Raw genomic sequence first — 21,071 nt, 5'->3', positions numbered from 1 at the left:
CAGAAGACAGCCACCAACTTTGGAAATCCCAGGTGGTAATAAGCTGCTTCTTTCTATGGTGCCAGCAAAAATTCAGGTCTTCACGTGTTTAAATGACCTACTAGGTTTATATGCCCATCCCAGAAGCAGTCATTGTGGCCTGATGAATAGAATACATGGATCGGCCAGGCCTGGACCATGTACCTACCCTACAGCTCAGGGTGGATAGGTTGAGAAAGGGACAGTCCCATCTGAACCACAGAAACCAAGAGTGGTGTCAGGGTATTCCCCAAGGGACAATCAAGGCCTGTTGACCACAAGAAAGGGCCTGAGTGCTAGGCAGGTGGAAAAGCCAACTCCAGTTTGTCTGGTGACAGGCATGACGAGCCTCTGATTGGTTGTGTCGTCTCCTAATCCCTTGGGATCTCCATCCTCTTCATTATGAATTTTGTGGGAGTCAGGAACTATGGAGACCTGTGTCTGGGTCCCAGCCCTGCTTCTTAGGAGCTGTGTGATCCTGGACAGAAGAGTTAACCTCTCTGGGTCTCAGTTTACTCATCTGGCAAATGGAGATGATATTAATATTCCTTCTTTACAGAGTTGTGAGTATCCAATGGAATAAAAGATGTGAATGTGCTTGTAGCTGCCAAATGCTGCATCAGGAGGGTAGTGTTTATTTGCCTCTGAGGTGATCCTCCTGCTTCAGGGTGAGCAGGTCCTACCCTCGGAGCTGCTCCTTGGATATTTGGGACGGTGACCTACACAGGGCCATGGAGCCTCGGAATGGGTGGGGTGATTCCTCCACAGGTGACCATAGAATGGGGCACAGCACTGTCCCCCCAGGGGGACTATCTGAGCCCTTTGGTCATTCTTTGACGAGGAAGGGAAGATGGTGGAAGTAAATGGGCCGGAGGAGAGGGCTCCAAAAATACTGCATTTCCTGCCAACCCTAGAAGACTTTATTTATTTATTTAACTTTGGCGGCACTGGGTCTTCGTTGCTGGGTGTGGGCTCTCTCTAGTTGCGGCGAGCGGGGGCTGCTCCTCGTTGTGGTGTGTGGGCTTCTCACTGCGGTGGCTTCTCTTGTTGCGGAGCACCGGCTCTAGGCGCGTGGGCTTCAGTAGTTGCGGCGTGCGGGCTCCGTAGTTGTGGCTCGCAGGCTCTAGAGTGCAGGCTCAGTAGTTGTGGCGCACGGGCTTAGTTGCTCCGCAGCACGTGGGATCTTCCCGGACCAGGGCTCGAACCCGTGTCCCCTGCATTGGCAGGTGGATTCTTAACCACTGCGCCACCAGGGAAGCCCAGAAGACTTTTTAAAAGGAATTTTTAGAAAAATAAAGGAGTGTAATTTGTTTCATACCCAAGGGTGAGTGGCCAAACCCCTAACCTGTTACCCAAGTGTGGGCCCCTGAGTCAGACCAAGCTTGTCCAGGGTTGGCCCTAGAGAGGTCCCTCCCCTCATCTATAAACACGAGAAGGAGACTAGTGCCCTCCTCCGTAAGGTTGTCTGACAGTCAGGGGGACTTCCGGGTGTCCTGAAAGAGACCTTGGAGTTGGACCCACTGATCGGAGGTTTCTCCTTGCCAGACTCACGAGGCTGTGCCAGCCTGGAATGGGGCTTTCAATGTAAGCATCCTTTTAGCCACCCTGTCTGAGTTTTTGCACCTGTGAGAGGGTGGAGGGTGGGTCTCCATCCCTGGAACAGTGATGTTCTGCCCTCCCGTCCAGCCAATCCAGTTCAACTCCAGGACACATGGTCCTCCTAGTGGGAATTCCCTCCCTCCCTTTCTTTCTCTCCTCCTCCTCCTCTCCTTCCTCACTTCCAGCAATATTTATTGAGGGTTAGAGTGCGTCAGGTGCCATTCTGGGTACGGGATGAAGAGGGAGCAGGGGATGGTGACCTCTAAGATATGTACTGTGTCTGAGCTCATAGGGTTTACAGTCTCCTGGGGCAAACAGACCAAAAAGACCAGCAAACAGACAAATCAGTACCGCCTGCCCCCTACCCCCACCCCAATCCCCTCCCTAAGCTAGAATAATTGCCACAAAGGAAACAAACCAGGGGCTAGGTGCAGAATAACTAAGGGATGTACTCTAGGTGGGTAGTCAAGGAAGGCCTCTCTGGGGAGGGTACATTTGGACAGGTCAGCAGCTGGCAAGATTAATTTCCTCATTGGATTGTTGGGGGCTACACTGCTAGTTGCCCCTCCTACACGAATTCCCACACATCCCACGGCCTCAAGGGCCGCATGGGTTGAGACTGTTTCTGCTCCAGGTTCTCCAAGAAGGGACCCTCACAAAGGTCACTGCTGGTCTTGCCTGGAGACGGTCTGACAGCATCTTCTTACGTGTCCTCTGCACGACAGGTTTGATGGATGGTGTTCACACACAGCTGGCTGCTGAGCCCAGCTCCCTGTAACCTTGAAGCTGCTCTAATGCATTAAGAAGAAGGAGATAATTGGGAAACTTTGGTCCTTCAGTTATTAGCTGTGACACATGCAGCCTCATGACTATGAGTGAGGGGCCGGGCAGGGGAGAAAATGGATGGAAGCAAAGAGGTTGGAGCCTTGGGGGGAAAGGGAAACAGCTGGTGCAGTTTCTGAAGCTGCTTTGGGACTTGGAGGAGGGGTAAGGTAGTGGGAACCAAATGGGGTTTTCACAACGATGGAGGGAATTATTCACCAGCAGAGCTTAGATTACAACAGGAGTGATGCAGGCTAGACAGCCGGAAGAACTTTTCCTGGTGGAAAGGGCAGAAAGGCCCCAGAAAGCAGTCCTGGCGAAAAGCTTGCAAACTGCAGACTCATAGCTGCTCACTGGGAGGCTCAAAGCTTGGCTCCTGGCTGGGCGAAGCTCAGGGCATCTGTGTCTACAAGGAAGATAAACTTTGTGTTTGTCTTTAAGGCTAATAGGACTTAAAGTCATCATGGGAAAGAGCAATGAACACATCAATGAGTTAGAGTCCCGAGTCCGTTGTGAAGCAAACTCTAGTTCGGGTTAGGTAGAAAACGTTTGATTATGGCCGCCTATAGGGGCAATTTCCCTCCAGAAAGGAGTATCCGACCCAGAGTTCTTCCGGGACCCATAGAAGCAGGAGATTAGTTCCAACAACAGGAATAAAAAAATTAGGGTTTATTAGGAATCAGATCAACAGGGCCACAACCTATGAATTTTCTGGTTGACTAGGCTTGTGAGTGATCTGCAATCCACACAGTGTGATCTTCATGTTCTGCTTGTTACACACACACACACACACACACACACACACACACACACAGAGTTGGGCTGCACCCCACAGGCCTGCAAGCCGTGTACTTGCCCAGCCTTGAGATGGAAGAAAGAGCCTGGAGTCAGCGAGAGAATCGATGGTTTAATGGACAGGGGATCTTGCGTGTCTGAAACAAGGTCCTGGAGTGACACCCGCTGTGTGAGGCAGATGAGGGCAGGACAGGGCAGCAGTCTTCACTACTGGAGGGGAGAGGGAGGTTACCCATTATAGGGGGAATTGATGTCAGGTTGGCTCATCAGTTACCAAGAAAACGAGCAGAGAAGCACGCCCGTCACCCCCTTTGATAAGCTATTGTACAATCAGTAGCTGGGGCCAAGGGGAAGTCTGTAGGCATTTACTGATTAGGAAGGTCAGTCATATGAGTAGGGGGTAGATGAAGCAGGGGCTGGTCGAGCAGGGGATGTACAGAGAGCAAGAGAACAGCCATCTTGGGCGGCCTGATCATACTCTCTTCAGGACGTGTAAGGTCTGTGTGTCTGTGCAAGTGAACACTCGCCGGCTTGCTGGTACCCAGGATGCTTGGCCTAATTGTTGTCAAGCTCAGTTACAGGCATACCTCATTGTACTGCACTTTGCTTTCTTGCGTTTCTCAGATATTGCATGTTGTTTTTGTTTTTTTTTTTTTACAAATTGAAAGTTTGTGGCAACCCTGTGTTATCAGACGATGGCTAGCGTTTTTTAGCTATAAAGTGTTTTTAAATTAAAGTATGTGCATTGTCTTTTTAGACATAATGCTTTTGCACACTTAGGAGACTACAGTAGAGTGTAAACATAACTTATATATGCACTGGAAAACCAAAAAGTTCATGTGAATCGCATTCTTGTGATTTTTGGTTTATTGCGGTGGTCTGGAACCGAACCTGCAATATCTCCCAGGTACACCTGTATTTGGTTTCCCAGGGAGCAGTCACTGTGAGCAAGGACTTAAAACAGCACAGTGAGAAAGGCCACTTAAAGAGTACCTGCGAGGTGTTTTTGCATGCATTCTCCTTTAATTAATGATAGCATCCATCTTTTTACTTATTTACAAAACTAACAGGTAGTCCTTATAAATTTAAAGATAGAAGAAAAGCACAAAGACAACAATAAAAAAAATCGTCATAATTCCATAGATAAACGCTATTAACCTTTCTTCCCCCCACTATGAACATTTTCTTTTTGCTTTTTTTGGTCATGCTGTGCAGCTTGTGGGATCTTAGTTCCCCAACGAGGGATCGAACCCCCCGCCCATGGTAGTGAAAGTGCCAAGTCTTAACCACTGGACCGCCAGGAAATTTCCTCTTTTTATTTTATATTGTGGAAAATATCAAGCATATACAAAGTAAATGGAATAGTATAATGAACACCCCTCCCCCAATTATCAACATTCTGCCATTCTTGTTTCATCTATACGTCTACCCACGCCACATCCTCCATTATTATTAATTTCAGTGTTTTTGTTTTTTTTTTGCGGTATGCGGGCCTTTCACTGTCTCGGCCTCTCTTGTTGCGGAGCACACGCTCTGGACGTGCAGGCTCAGCGGCCACGGCTCACGGGCCCAGCCGCTCCACGGCACGTAGGATCTTCCCGGACCGGGGCACGAACCCGTGTCCCCTGCATCGGCAGGCGGACTCTCAACCACTGTGCCACCGGGGAAGCCCTAATTTCAGTTTTTCAAGGGGAAATTTACATACGTTGAAATGCACAAATCTTAATTATACATTTTGGACAAATGGATCCCACCATCCTGTCCTAATAGAGAACATTTCCATCTCTCCAGAAAATCCCCCACCTCCAGAGGCAACCACTGTTCTAATTTTTTGTACCTTAGATTGTCTGTTTTAGAATGTTGTATAAATGGAATCATACAGTAAGTATTTTTTGTATCTGGCTTTTTTTTCACTCCATAATGCTTTGAAATTCAGCCATGTTGGTGCACGTGTCAGTATTTTGTTCCTTTTTATTGCTGAGTGGTCTTCCATGGTGTGGATAGACCACAGTTTGCTGATGGACTGTCTATTTTGAATAAAGCTACTATGACCATTTTCATACAAGTCTTTGTGCGGACCATGCATGCTCATTGAAGCCTTGCAAGAACCCTAGGAGGATGGCACTGTTGTTATGCCCATTTTACAGATGACCAAACCGGGGCTCAGAGAGATGAAATTTCTAGCCCACGGCCACACAGATAGTAAAAGCTGAGGATAGGATTCTAGCCCAAGTTCGTCTGACTGCGGGGTCTTTAAGTTTTTATTCCCTCGCTGTAGTATCTTCGCATCATAGCTGATCGAGGTCATTAAGTATAGAGACAAATGGGTCCTCACCTCAGTGACCTGTTCTTCATAACTGAGTTTTAGCTTAAGTACAGGAGGTGGTATTGATAATAATGGCTCTGAGTCACCAAGAAAAGTTTCCATTAAACCTATATTTGAAGTGGACAAAAAATCTGTAAGACATTTTAGAGAAATTTCTAGCCAAGGTCATAACAATAAAAGCAAGCAAGCAAACAAAGAAAAGTTTTGCTACTCAAAACTCTGTGTCTGGAAATCTCACTTAGCTGTAATACATCCTCTCCTGAGGAAGCCAGCACAGAAGGTGTTACTGGGTATATAGACTAGTATATAAATAATGCACATATAAGAAACCACTCTGTTCTTTGTAGAGCCAAACAGAATAGGTTTTTGGAGAGTCTGCTGGTTCTTGCTTTGAAAGATGTTGCTAAGCAATGTTGCTAATATTATGGAAAGACAGCTTTCCTCCCCACTTTTCCACTCAGCCCCAGAAAGCCTAGAGTTGGAAGTGGCTCCACTGGTAGCAACAGCTAATCAGTGAGGTGGGGAACGACTGGGGACCCTGAGCGTGAGATGACTGTGCTGCAGACCACCCACCCTTGGCCCCACCTGCTCCCGATTCTCTGGAGTGACCCCTGGCAGCCTCCATGCAAAACCTGCTTCCCGCTCATCAGAAATTTCACACATGGAAGAATCCTTTTGAATGTTTCTACTGTGGGAAAAATTGTAGCCATGCCGTTTAGATTCATGGATTCAAAATTCCATAAATAAACCAAAAAGAAATATTTTAAATACCTTCAGTAGCCCAAGAAATAGGTGAAGAGCTCGTTTCTTCTTCCTCCTACCCCCTTTTTTGTAATTCCTGAACAGGAAATCAGCAAAATTCTGATTATCATCATGCATTGCAGGCTCTGGGCACTAAATGATGTGCAGCCCAAAGGCTGGATGCCCGCCACTGAGTGGGATCTGTGGGTTTCCTCAGGCATGGTTTCCTCTCCCTGGAGCTCGGAAATGCCACACAAGTCACCGAGATCCCTTTCCAAAATCTGAGCCAGTTTCTCAGCAGATCCTCTGTTCAGTATGACATGTGTGGCTTCGGGGAAGTAGGCTGAGCTGTGGTTCCCAAGCTTGGCTTCCATGCCCAGCCTGGGCGTGGCCTGTTGCCATCCCCCAAGGAGCCTGTTGTGGTGGGAGGGACCCCTTTGGGGGCTGGTGGTGGGCTCTGAGAGGGGAGGTTAGGAGCTGGGAGGAGATTCAACGTGTGGCAAAGATCCCTCCTGCGTCTCTCTCTCTTTTCAAAACAGAAACTGCTTCCCCACTTCAAATGACCTTCCCAATCTTTCCCTTCCCTCCCCTTTCCCTCTCCCCCTTCCTCGTTCTCCTTTTCCTCATATGGTGGTATCCCAGAGACGCAACTGTAACGTGGTCCAGCAGGGGGTGCTGACGTACCTGCCAAGAATGAATGTCAGTCTGGCTCCTTGCAGGCACAGGTGTGAGTGCTCTGCAGAGAGATATGAGGGGGGCTTCTGAGTGATTTCTCTTGGAGCTGGAGCTGGTGTGTACTCCCAAAGGCATAAGAGAGTGGGTGGGGGATGCTGGCCTGTCCTGAGCAGGCCTAAAGGTGTATAACTCTCGAATTGCTCCAAAGGCTGTGTGATACAAGGGATGGCTGGGCACACTGTCCCCTGTAGAAGGGGAGAAGCAAGATATCTGAAAATAGCTGGTTTTCGTAAAAGGCCCTACCCCGTAGCTCCACAGTCCCTCTTGCCTCACGTCTACCCATGATCCTAGCCAAGGCGGGTTGCAATCCTTTTGGGGAGCGGTGGAGGCACTGGTAGTGGAGGTGGGGTGGGGGTGGGGAGGAGCACTTGCTTTGGCCTCTCTCTCAGACCTGGGCGCTGGCAGCGGGGCTGATTCCTGCTTTCACACGGATGTGTCTCCTGGAGCGGCTTCCCAGGCACAGAAGGCCCTTTTCTTCAGGACCAAGCATGCGTGTCTGTCTGCTTCACCCCACTGGCCCCTTAGGAATGGGCTGTGCAGCTGTCTGCCCTCTGTTCATGATTAACTGCCCTGTCCCCTTCCCCACCCGGCTCCCACCCAGGCCCCCATAGCCTTTGGGTTTCCCCGGATTGGGACAGAGACCCAGGCTGGCAGCTGCCTGGCACTTTGTTCTCAGGGACTGTGGGCTGGGAAGCGGGGAGGGCTGGAACAGACCTTGGAGGTCCTGTGAGCTGGGACACCGCTGAGGATAAACTGCTGCTCAGTGGCCTGGGATCCGGGAGAAGACCTCTTCTGTGACCGCTGTGGTCCTCACTGACCTCACTCCCTGTGGTCTGGAAGTGTCCAGTCTTCTCCGTCTACCCCAAAGTGCCCCATGGATGTGGCCCTAGAAGACCTTTGAGTCATTTATCTGAAAAATTGTTCCCTTTTGGTTCTCTTTCAAACGTTGTGACTTTTTTCAAGGACAGTGTCTTCATTTGGTGCAAGTGTGTAGCTAAAAACTAACGCTTGTCTATTTTTCTCTTCTAACGAAGGTGCTTCAGGTGCCGAGCCTTCGCCAGGCAACAGAATTGAGCTAGAATTTAATGTTTGTGAATGTTTGTATGGGAGGGATGACAAGTAATAATAGATTTTAGGGTGGTAATAATGTTTTCTTTTAAAATTAGTTAAGAAGTGAGTGGATTTAATTAAAGCAAAGTTAATAAGTAAATAACTGAGTAGTATGGTATTAAGACATTGTGAAGGTGGTATGCAAATGGCCTAACTTGGGGGAACAGTGGCTGGGGTCACGTTGGATAAACTGGATAAGCCAGGAATGGGATGGTATTGTGGTTTCATGTGTGTTAGCCCTGCTTGTTTTGAGCAAGGATGGTCTTACATTTCTCTTACCCTAGCTTCTTGCACAAAGCTGGATGCATCCTAATTGCTTCATAAATGTTGGTGGAATGGCCACATCTAGCAGATGGTCATTACATTCTCTGCCGTTGATGGGTTTCCTTATGCTTTGGTGTTTCCTGTGTGGGATGTGGGCAGGAGGGATGGCTCTCCCACCACCAGGAAACTTCTGCCTCTTAGGGCGCTAGGAGTCAGATCAGGTTACGGTCTTTGGGGGACAACCTTAAATTTTCAGCCACACTGGGGCTGGAAACATTGTGGTTGTAGATGAGTTGAGAGGGCCTGGAAGCCCAGAACAACAATGAATAAAGTTACCTGCTTGGTGGAAAGATTTTTCACTTTCATCCCAATGCCCTGTTTCTCACTGATAAACTTGACCTAAAATACCTCCCAGGCAGTGGGGCATAGGTGGGGGCCATCCACATTCACCCAACCTGGGAGGGAGTCAGGTCTTGCACCGAGGTGTACTCTACCTGTGTGTGGATAAAATACACCCCATGCTGGCCTAGACCTACAGCCAGTGCCTCCAGCACCCTCCTGGCCATGGAGAGGTTCTGTGTATGGCAAAGGCTGGAGGAGCCCTGGGCTGTATGTGCTGCAGCGCTGCCCTCTTACCCACTGAGGACATACTCATTTCCCCATTCTTTTTCCAGACTGATTCTCAGGTCACTTACTGGTGTAGTCCTTGAAGCCAGGGTAGCTGCAATCCCAGGGGTGGGGCCTGGGACACTCCTCTCTGGCTATAGATAGACGTCCATGGCTATATCTGTGATCTCCCACCACCCAGGCAGGCTCAGGGGGGCTGAGGCCATTGCTAATGGATGCTTCATAAATAAACCAGGCACGTTTTGGCACCACTCTGGCGCTCCCTGCCCTCCCCCCAATTTCAGTGCCAGCAAGAAGCTGAGCCCACTGGAGAGGTGGGGTTGAGGCCTCAGGCCCTTGAATTCATTCGCAGCCCCCCTTCCCCTCTCCAGCAAGGTCCCCTTCCCTGTCTGGATTTTCTCTGCTTGCTTGAACTGCAGACTGTATAAAAAACAAGGCAAATTGCCTCAGGGACCTCCTTGGCCCCAACAGGGCTGTTTCCAAAGATGAACTAATTGGCTAGTTTTAATTCCCTCCAGTCCTCTGCCGATTCCCTTCCCTAGGGGGATGGAAGGAGAAGCAAAGCCAGTAGTTTAGCAGGGGGTGGGGGGAGGTGAGGGTGGCGAGAGGGTGCTAGGCTTCCTGGCAGCAAATGGAAGTGACTGAGTGGGGCTTAGGAGCACCCCACGCCCGTAGTAGAGACCGGGCCAGGGCCCTTTCCCCACCGCCTGGCTTCTGAAGTGAAGAAGAAAAGCGTGCACGCGGTGTGCAGGAGGAGGGGAAGAATGCACGTTTGGGTGTGTGAGGCGGCCCGCGCTGGGGCCCCGGCTGACGTGGAGTAGGGTCCCCCTCCCCGCCACCTGCGTCTCCCTGGCAACCTGGGACGCGAGGTGCAGGTGTAGCAGCCAGGAAATCTATCACTGACCCTATGTTTTGTCAAACTCCCAGGGCCGGGAAAAGAAATGTTAACCGGCCGGGGGACTGACCCCAGCCCACATCGATGCGGACCCTGTAGTAGATCTCTCTACCCCCGCACGACCATCCTTTCCCGGATTTGGGGAAAGGTGAGAGGTAGCATCCGGCCGAGTCAAAACGCCAGGGAGCCCTGGCCCGGGAGGGCGGGCGCCGCGCGCTGGACGCGGGATGCCCTTCTAACCGCCCGACAGCCTGGCCCCGGGCGGAGGAGGCCCGCGGCGGTGCCCGCGCGCGAAGGCAGTTTCGCTTGGACTGAGGACGCGCGTTTCCTCTCGGTGCATGTTTTTTCTCCCCGTTTTAAAGACAGTGACAGCATCGGAGAAGTATCTCGGCGGGCCGGGCTGGGAAAGCGCGTCAGCCGCCTTTGCCTGGGGAGGGAGCCCGGGGCCCGGCCAGCGGGGGCGGGGGATACGGAGCGCTGAGGAGGGGACAGAGGAGAGGCGAGGGAGCCCTCGGGCCTGGCCGCCCGGCGGGACGGGAAGGACCCGGGGCGCGGGGCAGAGGGCGGACGCGGGCGCCGAGCCCCGGGAGCGCTGAGCGCGAGCCGGCCGCCTTCCTCCGGGGGAGGCCGGGCCGCTTGAACCGCCCGCAGCCGGGGCGCCCCGGGCCGGGGCCCGAGGGGCGGGTCCGGGGCGGGGTCCGGGGCGCGGGCGGCGGGTCGGAGCCAGAGCCCCGGAGCCGCCCGTCCGGGCCGCACCCCTAGCGAGCCTTGGAATGCCCACGCTGGGGGAGCGGGCACCGGCCGCTTGGCGGGCCCCGAGGAGACGCTGAAGGTCGCCGGGAAGTGAGCACCCAGTCACCTGACCCCCAGGGCGCACCTAGGCGGGGCGGGGCCCATGCGAGGCGAGCAGCCGGGGACCTGGGCGCGGGCGCAGGGGCCGGGAGCGGGCGGCGCAGAGCGCGCGGAGCGGGGCTGGCGGGGGCGCGCGGCGGGCGGGAGAGGGCGCGGCCGGGCACCGCCGGCGGCCTCGCCATGTCCCAGCCGGCGGGGAGGATGCATTGCCGAAAGGCGGGGATCCGCGCCGCCGTGGTGCTCATTGGACTCCTGCACAAATCCCGAAAACAGAGTAAAGAGAAAAGGTAAAGCCTGGCGGCGCCACCTCCCCCTTCCCGCTGCTTTCGGGCTAAATTCCCGTTTTCTTTGGGGTGGACTTTTCCAAGAGGGCGTTTGGCTCCGAGCTGGATGGGGAAAAGGCTCTACTCCGGTCGCTGTCTGGGGAGCGAGTTCGGAGCTTAGCCCCCGACACTGGCTGTTATGGGAAAGCCCAGGCAGGGCATTGGCTGGGTCGGAGGGCGGCTGGGAGGACCCTTCGGACCTCATCCCCAACGGAGGGTCACCAAGTCCTTCACTCCCACTCCCCGAATTTGCCTGTCGCGGCGCCCTTCCCAAAGCCTGCAGCGCGAGTAGCATTGATCCGACCCGGGCGACCGTCCCTGGCTCAGGCCCGAATGGCCCAGTACGCTGGGGATGCCATTTGCTTCTCTGCAACTTGGCTGAGCCCGCGAGGCGCCGGCCAGGTCGGGATCTGCTCGCCTTGCGCAAGGTGCCGGCAGGCGAGGAGCAAGTTTGGAGGTAGCTTACCACCTCCACCCCTGCCTCCGTGTCCCTCTGTCTTCGGGTTTTTCTGTCTTTGACTCTTCACCTTTCTTGGGTTTACCCTCTTAATTGTTTGATCCTGGGTGTTGAAAATCGTTCTCTCAGGCGATTTCAGAGATAGGCTGGAGGACCTGTGGGGTGAGAGATGTGGGGTTTGGGATGGACAAAGGAGCTTTTGGGGTTGCTTCCGGGGCTGCAGCCCCCAGCTACAGACGTGATGTCCATGAGACCCCAGGGAGCTTCCCGCGCAGGCTGGCATAGCCTCCCTCCTCTGCTAGGGTACACGAGCCCAAAGCTTCCCAGCAACCGGGGGTCATTCGAGTTGACTGTCCACAGAGATGCTGCGGGGATTTGGGGTAACCGCTGGTGGCCCTGAGGCATCCTAATTTCCAGAGGAGTTCGGAGTGAGTGCTGCGTTCTGCATTGGACAAGGGCTAAGACAAGGGCAGTGGAGCCATAGATGCCTGGGTGGTGACTGGTGGCCCCTGGGCTTGCCCAAAAGCTGGGTGTGCCTGGGAGAGGTGACAGGTAATGAACTAAGCGGAGCACTTTGGAGAAGCTGGCATGGGTTGCCGCTTATGGTTTGGTTGTCTCTCATCCCTCCTCTCCCCCTTCCTATAACCTAGTCTGATTTGATATTTCCCACAGCGCAGGATGAATCTTCAGTGAAGTAACTGAAGGTGGTTAAGCATGAAATAACATTGAGTCACCTAGTGAGAAAGTTCTTCCCTTTTCAGTTCTCTGCTAATCCTTGTAATTTCTTCAAGGGGAAAGTTTTAGATTGGTGCTAGTCTGGCTTTAACACCTTTTTAACACTTGCTAATCTCTCTTTTATAGCAAAGAGAGCAGACCTCTGGCTCAGGGCCTTTAAATTGCGGAACAGTGCCTGCCTATAACTTAAGTTGTTTTTGTCCTATTTATTTTTAGGATTCTCTCCTGGTTTCGGCCAGTGGTACTAATTTTCCCTCTTGCAGTGGTGATATAAAGCATCACTTTAAATTAGATGTATCAAGTCACAAGAATGAGCCTATTTAGTAGAAACAGTGGTAATAGTACAAATGGTATAGAATATGGCAGAAATTCTGCAGGTGATCTAGGAATAACTGATGCTCAGGGCACACTTGTCTAGCAGAAGAAGCTGCCAGCAGGACTCCGGAGCTCAGGGCTCCAGGTCTGGGCCCCATTCTCCCATAGACTTTGATTCTCATCTATTTCATGCCTTCTATTTCGTGCATTTTATCTGTACAGGGGAGATGAACAATCCAACCCTCTGAAGTCAGAGGGATATGGGATGGCTGTTCTGAGACAGCCTGGACCTGTTTTGAGGGATACGAAGGGAGATGTGCTCCCTAGAAAGTGTCCTGATGCACCAGAACACTCCTGCCTCTGAGTGTAGAATGTGGGAGTGTGGCAAAAGCCCTACACAGAGGGCTAGAAGCTCTAGTCCTGGCTCCTCCGTTGACTGTGATGTGATAGATTTCATCTCTTTGAGCCTCAGTTCCTGCATCCACACAAAGGGTGTGCAAGGCTCAAGGGAGAGAACGTGGGTAAACGTGTATCTGAAAGGTAGGAAGTGCTGCATGGGGATGGAGAGGTTTGATTGGAACTGCTCCCATCCTCCTCTCTCTGGGCCCATGTCCCAGAAACGAAGGTAAGGTGTTTGGTGATGACAGCCCCACCGGTAGTCCAGACCAGCCATGCATGGGCCGAGGAGGCAGCCAGGCGGGAGTGGGCCTGGGGGTGGGGGGCTGCAGTGAGGCAACAGGGAAGGACGTGGACAGGGGACGGGAGGGGATTGGCCGGGGTGAGGATGTCCCAGGCTCAGGGTGTTCGTTTTCCCTCCTGGATGCCCTGTGCCCTTCCCTGCAATGCAAGCATACAGGGGTGACCCTCCTAGCCTCTGCCTTTGTCCTTTTCTTCTGTTGCTCCTGCCATCCTGATGGCTTTGGCCGTGGATTTAACCTGCCACGGAGAGAGAGGGCTTGCTTTCATGTTTGTGCTAAATGACCTTTGCTTCCCTTGCTGTTTGTTTTCTGGAGTTCCTTTGTCTTTAAGCGTCTGAAATCAGTGCCGTGCACATGATTGACCCTTGCTCTGCAGGCACCGGCCATGGGGGGGCCTGGAGCAGGCTGCAGCTGCCAACCTCTCTTAAGCACTTCCTAAACCCCATGATGAGTGTTAAATTTGCCGAGTTCCTCCTTCCTTCCCCCTCTCATCACAGGGTCAGGTCAGATTCAGGTCCCCTCCTCATCCTTCCCAGAAGGCTTGATTCACCCATCAATATTCCCAGCACCTCTCCTCACAGGCTTGTGCAGATAACGCTTGTGGCTGTTGGCCATAAGGGATGTAAAGTACTGTGTGTCTTGCAGTAATGGCCCAGTGGTCCTTGTCACCTTCCTGTCCTCCGCGGGCCACTTGGAGATAGTGTGTATGGGGGGCAGGTTGGGGTGCCAGGGAGAATGGTAACGACACAGGTAACCCATCGGGGCTCAGAGGCACTCTTGGTAGGTCCTGAGAACTGTACCCAAAGCTCCAGCCTCAGTTTGCCTCCTGGAGAAATGTGGGTAGGGCTCATCAGCCTTGACCTGATGGCTCTCTGGGAGTTGTGGGACAACCTGGAGGTTCTGCTTCTTTCCCACCATCTTCCAGGGATTCCATCACCTGCGATCCTACAGAAACACTGTTGTGTTTGAGAGGGGACTGAATTTGAGCATGGTTCCAAGGAGGCACCTGAATGAAGCCTTGCTTGGAGATGGCAGTTTGGAAAGCCCTGTAATGGAGAGCTCCTTTAAAGCGCTCTGGGGGCTTCCCCGGTGGCGCAGTGGTTAAGAATCCGCCTGCCAATGCAGGGGACACGGTTTGAGCCCTGGTCCAGGAAGAACCCACATGCCGCAGAGCAACTAAGCCCGTGTGCCACAACTACTGAGCCCGCGCTCTAGAGCCCGCGAGCCGCAACTACTGAGCCCGCATGCCACAACTCCTGAAGCCTGTGTGTCTAGAGCCCGTGCTCCGCAACAAGAAAAGCCACAGCAATGAGAAGCCTGCGCACCGCAATGAAGACCCAATGCAGCCCAAAATAAATACATAAATAAATGTTAAAAAAAATCGCTCTGATTTTCAGAGCATATAGATGTGGCAGAGCAGGGTAAATCCAGAGCATCCCTTCAATAATAATAGAAGTAGATGGTGAGGGGAGTGGTGCCCTCTGAGGGGGAAACGGGGATCTTTAGCTGGAAAGACTGAGGTAGAGGAAGAGGAACACAGTCAAATTTTGTACCTTCTGAAACGTATGGGTCAAGTCCGTTTGGCGGCGAGTATGACATTCTGAACTGGAGAGAGGTCAGTTAGCATAAATGAAAGAGAAATCCACATTTTACAAGGGGTAGTTATTTTGGGACAGCTCCCACCATGGGATTTATGAGGAGGAAAATATAAATTCACTCATCGTTCAGCAAATCACGAATGGCAGGCTGTGGGCAGGCAGAACAGTGAATCTAGTGAACCTGGTCTCTCGTCCCTCCATTGTCGGTAGGATGTCTAGTGGGTTATTCCTGTGTACGGTGTTAGAAAGAGCTCATCCCTAGCTTAAAAAAACCCCTTTATTGTGGAAATTCTCAAGTGTGCTGCAAAGTGGAGAGAATAGTGTAATATAATACCCAGTTTCAACCCTTATCAACTCATGGCCAATCTTTTTTTTTTTTTTTTTTGCGGTACGCGGGCCTCTCACTGTTGTGGCCTCTCCCATTGCGGAGCGCAGGCTCCGGACGTGCAGGCCTAGCGGCCATGGCTCACGGGCTTAGTTGCTCCGCGGCATGTGGGATCTTCCCGGACCAGGGCACGAACCCGTGTCTCCTGCATCGGCAGGCGGACTCTCAACCACTGCGCCACCAGGGAAGCCCCATGGCCAATCTTGTTTCACTTATTTACCAATCCACTCCCCCACAAGATTATTTTGAAGAAATCCCAGACATTATATCGTTTCATTCTTAAATATTTCATGCATCTTAAAGATAAGAATTCTTCTAAGAAATTAGCAATGATCACACCCCCTTAATATCACATTCAGTTGGTGTTCAGATTTCCCTAATTGCCTCCTAAAAGTTTTTCAAAAGTTTTTTTTTGGGTCAGGATTCACAAAATCCAGTGTGATTGGTGATATGTCTCATTATAAGTTTTCTCCTCCAACTCTTGTTTCCCGCTTATGATTTCTTTATTGAAGAAACTGTGTTGCTTGTCTTGGGGAGTTTCCCAGAGTCAGAATTTTGTGGGTGGAGTCTGTGAGTGTCATTTAACATGTTCTGCTGTCCCCTATGTAACTGAAAGTTGGTATTTAGTTTTAGAAGCTCCGTCAGATTTGGGTTTGATTTTTTTTTTTTTTTTTTGGTAAGACCATGCCAGTGGAGGTTGTTCAGTTGTCTGCTTTTGTGATGTTAGCAGCCATCGATTGCTTTGTCCTTAGGGTTTGAAGGCTGGTGTCATGGATGATACTTGGGTTCTCACATGGGAGAGCCAGTGACAGCCCTGCAAGCTGCCTGGATGAGGGTGTCCGAGCCTCAGGAGTGTCCAGGAGTCCTGGGCTTGGAGTCCCATAGTCCCAGGGCTGGAAGGGGCACAAGGCAGGAGCTAGTCTGCTCCCAGGCCCCAGAACAGATGGCTGCTTGTTCTCTTCTTAGGAGGTGGCTGGGTCCTGCCCTCTGTGGAAGGGCCTGGTACTCGCCCTCTCTTGTCTCATGTTTGACCCGGTTGGCTGTCGTTGCTTTAAAGAACAAACATCTCCCTTTAACCAGCTTCCCATTTCTAACTTCACTGCGAGTCTGAGGAGTTAAGGAACAGAATTTGAGGCATAAATGAGTTTATTAGATTCCTTTTGAGCCATTATTTTAATCTCCTATTTGGTCTCCTTGCTTCTTGTCCTCCTTACCCATTCTCCTGATGACAGCCACAGCGGAGTTTTAAAAATTCAAATAAAATGAAGTCTGTCTACTCCGTAGCCTTCCCATTACACTTTTTTTTGGGTTTTTTTTTTTTTTTTTTTTTTTAAGAAAAGACCCTGATTATTTTTTAAAAATTTATTTATTTAATTTATTTATTTTTGGCTGCGTTGGGTCTTCGTTGCTGCGCACAGGCTTTCTCTAGTTGCGGTAAGCGGGGGCTACTCTTCATTGCAGCGCACGAGCTTCTCATTGCGGTGGCTTCTCTTGTTGCGGAGCACGGGCTCTAGGCACGCGGGCTTCAGTAGTTGTGGCTCGCAGACTCTAGAGCACAGGCACAGTAGTTGTGGCGCACGGCCTTAGTTGCTCTGCAACATGTGGGATCTTCCCGGACCAGGGATCGAACCCATGTTCCCTGCATTGGCTGGCGGATTCTTAACCACTGCGCCACAAGGGAAGCCCTCCATTACACTTTACTTTAAATGAAAAAAAAATTTTTTTTTTAAATGGCTTTATCTTATTTTATTATATTTGGCCGCATGGCATGTGGGATCTTTGTTCCCTGACCAGGAATTGAACCGTACCTTGTGCATTGGAAGTGTGGAGTCTTAACCACTGGGCCACCAGGGAAGTCCCTCCAAGACACTTTAAATTAAATCTAAACTCTGAAGCTGGGTCTACTTCCCCTACCTGCTTCTGTGAACCCATCTCTTAACACTTTCTCCCTCACCCACTGTGATCACTGTACTTCTGTTGCAAAGGTCTTCTCTGTTTCGAGAACATGCCAAGCTTGCTTCTACCCCAGGCCCTTTATACATGCTCTTTACAGTGACTTTACTGACTGTGCTTTCTCATCATCGGGCTCTCAACTCAAATGTCATCTCCTCCAAAAGGACTTCTCTGACCCTCCAACCGAAACAACTCACTCCAGCCATTTTTACTTTACTCTGACTTATTTCCTCCATGGCACTTATCATTCACTGATATCATCTAGCGTAGGTAATAAATAATTTATTGGCCATTCCCTCCCCTAGAAGGTGAGGTGTCTGAAAGCAGGGACTTTGCCTTTTTCACATCATTGCCTACAATAGGAGCGCTTAGTAAATATTTGCTGAATGAATGAATGAATGAATGAATGAACTCACTGACTCCCCCGGCGAAATGTGCCCCTTGCTTCTTACCTCGAGGTCCTCTTAATACTGCAGTGCCCTCTGACACAGGTTTCAAGATGCCCCTTTTCTTGTCTGAGATTTACCCCCTTTCCTCCCTTTCCTTCCCTTCTGGAAGAGATTTTGGAGAGAAATGAACCTGATTTCTTGCACATGTGTATCTCCATTGTTAGTCCTCTAACTCCTTCCTGCCTCTGCATGGTTTGGGGACCCATAGATGTGAGGGTCCAGGCTGAGTCCAGCCCACCCTGAAGCTGGGTCTGGGTGCCAGGACTGTCCTGACTCTGGGTTCCTAGATTTGGGGTCCTGGGGCTGCTGTCTGATAGGCAGAGTCAGGCTCCCTTCATTTATGCCCAAGAGGGGCCAGTGGGCATCTGAATTAGCGAACGGTCGCCATTAGCAAATATACATTTTTTTCTAAATGCAGCTTTATCTCTTGGGAGCCTGCGTGGTGCACAGATGGCTGGTTACCAGGATGTTGCCAAATAGAGGGCTTGCCAGGCCTGCTCGGTTAAACCAACGAAAATCACTTCTGTGCAAACGGGGGCTGCTGAAGGGCGCAGGAAGTTTCTCAGTCATTTTAAGCAGATGAGGCTCACCCCCCCCGCCCCTACCCCACCCCCAACGGCTCAACAAACGGAGTTTATTTGCCTCCCAGATGCACATAAAGTAAAGGAGGTAGGCAAGATGGTTTCAGGTGGACAAGTGCTTTTTATTTTAACAGCTATTTTAAAAAAATGAATTCTGGCAAGTGACGTTGTTTTTCCGTGTATGACAGTTACATAACATTTTTAAAAAGTAAATTTGTTTAAATAAAAAATGGCGAGTCATTTAAAGAAAATGTTAAGAAAAGTAATAGGTGGTACATGGATTTGGGGAAAATTGGGAAGATGGTGAGGAAATGCCTATGGTTTAAGGAGCACTGTTGGCAGGAAGGGGGCACTTTTCTCATATGTTACAATGGACCCTACGGCACCAAAGTCCTGGGTTGTTGAGGACTGAATGATTGTAACAAGCCAACACCTTTTAAAAAAAAAAAATTATTAAAAAAATTATTTATTTATTTATTTATTTGGTTATACCGGGTCTTAGTTGCAGCAGCAGGCTCCTTAGTTGCAGCACTTGGGCTCCTTTGTTGCGGCAGGTCAGCTCCTTAGTTGCGGCTCGCAGGCTTGTTTGCTGTGGTGTGCGAACTCTTAGTTGCAGCATACATGTGAGATCTAGTTCCCTGACCAAGGATCCGAACAACAGCCCCCTGCATTGGGAGTGCAGAGTTCTAGCCACTGCGCCACCAGGGAAGTCCTAGCCAACACCTTTTTAAAAAAATTCCTTTAATGTCCTATCTATTTTATTTATTTATTTTTGGCTGCATAGGGTCTTCGTTGCTGCGTGCGGGCTTTCTCTAGTTGCAGCGAGCAGGGGCTACTCTTCGTTGTGGTGCGTGGGCTTCTCATTGCGGTGCCTTCTCTTGTTGAGGAGCATGGACTCCAGGCGCGCGGGCTTCAGTAGTTGTGGCATGTGGGCTCAGTAGTTGTGGCTCGCAGGCTCTAGAGCGCAGGCTCACTAGTTGTGGCGCACGGGCTTAGTTGCTCCGCAGCATGTGGGATCTTCCCAGAGCAGGGGTTGAACCCGTGTCCTGTGAATGGGCAGGAGGATTCTTAACCACTGTGCCACCAGGGAAGCCCTAGCCAACACCTTTTGAGGCTTACTGTTTTTGAGGCTCTGGGCTAAGGGCTCACGTGCACATCTATCTTAATTCTACCAGTTATTATCTTTGTTTTCCAGCTGAGGGACAGAGGCTCAGAGGTCGCGGAGCCTGCTGGGGGCAGAATCAGAGGTGGAGGAGCAGGGATTTTTTTTTTTTTTTTTGAGGTACGTGGGCCTCTCACTGCCGTGACCTCTCCTGTTGCGGAGCACAGGCTCCGGACGCGCAGGCTCAGCGGCCATGGCTCACGGGCCCAGCCGCTCCGCGGCATGTGGGATCTTCCCAGACCGGGGCATGAACCCGTGTCCACCTCATTGGCAGGTGGACTCTCAACCACTGCGCCCACAGGGAAGCCCAGGAGCAGGGATTTTAACTCGGTTCTATTGCGGTCCAGAGACTGTGCTCTTAACTATTATATTATCTGGAACCCAGGATAAGCACTTATGCAGTGCCTGACTTCTGAGAAGTGCTTCTTCCATGCTGTTGCTGTTATTATGAATGTAATGAAGGGTTACATCCACATAGTAAGTGCACAAGTCTTAAAGGTACAGCTCAATGAATTGCCACATATGTATCTGCCTGTGTAGACACCACCCGGATCAGATGTAGCGCTTTCCAGAACCCCAGCAGGCTCCCTCAGGCCTCTCCACAGTCCAGTTATAGTTACTGTGGAGTCAGGCCCAGTGCCTCGCATCTGGGTGGTACCTGGGGTAGCCTTGACCCCTGTGATAAAGGGAACTCATGTCATGAGGTGGTGTTTCTGAGCGGGGAGTCCCAGTTCAACCGTGGTGGATGGGGTCAGACTCCACACTGGTTTCTAGGGGTGAGGGAGCCTGGTGTCACCTTCCCTTCTCCTTCCAGACGTGCTCAGTGGGGGCCTGGAGCCGATGCTGTGTTTATTTGCTGCCCTTGGAGCAAGGCTGGGTTGAAAAATTGTCACTTGCTTTTAAGCTTCTCAGTTATGAATACTGCTTCATGGAGGCTGGAGCTCTGGCCAACTCCTTCCCAGAGCCCTTGGCGGGGGTGGGGGGAGGTGACCCCGCGGGGCCGCTTCTGCAAAGGCAGGGGGGAGCCGGCTGTTGGTTAGAGCCATCCCCTCCCCTGTCCTTCTCCTCCTCCGCAATTTTCTGTTTCTTTACTATTAAGATCTTTACCAACCACACTGCATGTGTGTGGTAGAATCAGGGCGCTGTGCTGATGATACCTGTTGTCATAAGCGCTTACTCTCGGGCCTAGAACAACTCGTAACAGCCCCCGAGCAAGGCGCAGCTCTCACCAAGGCGCAGCTCTCACCGGGTTTAGAGGACAGGCCCTTGTAAGGGTGGAGGCGGGACCCCCCTCATTTTTCACTGTCATGTGCTACAATACCACACTGTCCTGTCTGCAGAGAGTGGGGACAGCAGAAATGCTGGTACCTGGGAGTTTGTAATCTGAGGCAGAGGTGGGAAACTGGCCCCTGCACACTCCTCAGATCCTCATGAAGCCTCCACTGTGTACCAGACACTGTTGCAGGCGCTGGGGAGGGCGCAGGGAACAGCACAAAGCTCTGCCCGTTCTCGAGGGGGCTTGTTAGACCCACATATGTGTTCTACTTTTTTTTGTTTTGTTTTGTTTTGCTGTACGCGGGCCTCTCACTGTCGTGGCCTCTCCCTTCGCGGAGCACAGGCTCTGGACGCGC

General features: G+C 51.3%; 1 protein-coding gene across 8 annotated transcripts in view; it reads left to right on the top strand.

Moving 5' to 3' along the window:
• Window positions 1-21,071, top strand: part of RAP1GAP2 (RAP1 GTPase activating protein 2) — a 224,809-nt gene that overhangs the window by 72,221 nt on the left and 131,517 nt on the right. The window contains exon 1 of one of the 8 annotated variants that reach the window (XM_059046713.2): window positions 10,919-11,071. The exons of the other annotated variants lie outside the window; for them this stretch is intronic. Within the exon in view, the coding sequence (XP_058902696.1) occupies window positions 10,965-11,071 (107 nt within the window). The 5' untranslated portion in view covers window positions 10,919-10,964. Of the gene's footprint in view, window positions 1-10,918; window positions 11,072-21,071 lie in introns of those variants that run through there. 8 annotated transcript variants of the gene reach the window in all.

This window comes from Kogia breviceps, chromosome 19, assembly GCF_026419965.1.
Source record: "Kogia breviceps isolate mKogBre1 chromosome 19, mKogBre1 haplotype 1, whole genome shotgun sequence".
NCBI classification, from domain to species: domain Eukaryota; kingdom Metazoa; phylum Chordata; class Mammalia; order Artiodactyla; family Physeteridae; genus Kogia; species Kogia breviceps.
This window is presented reverse-complemented; position numbering and strand designations above follow the sequence as displayed.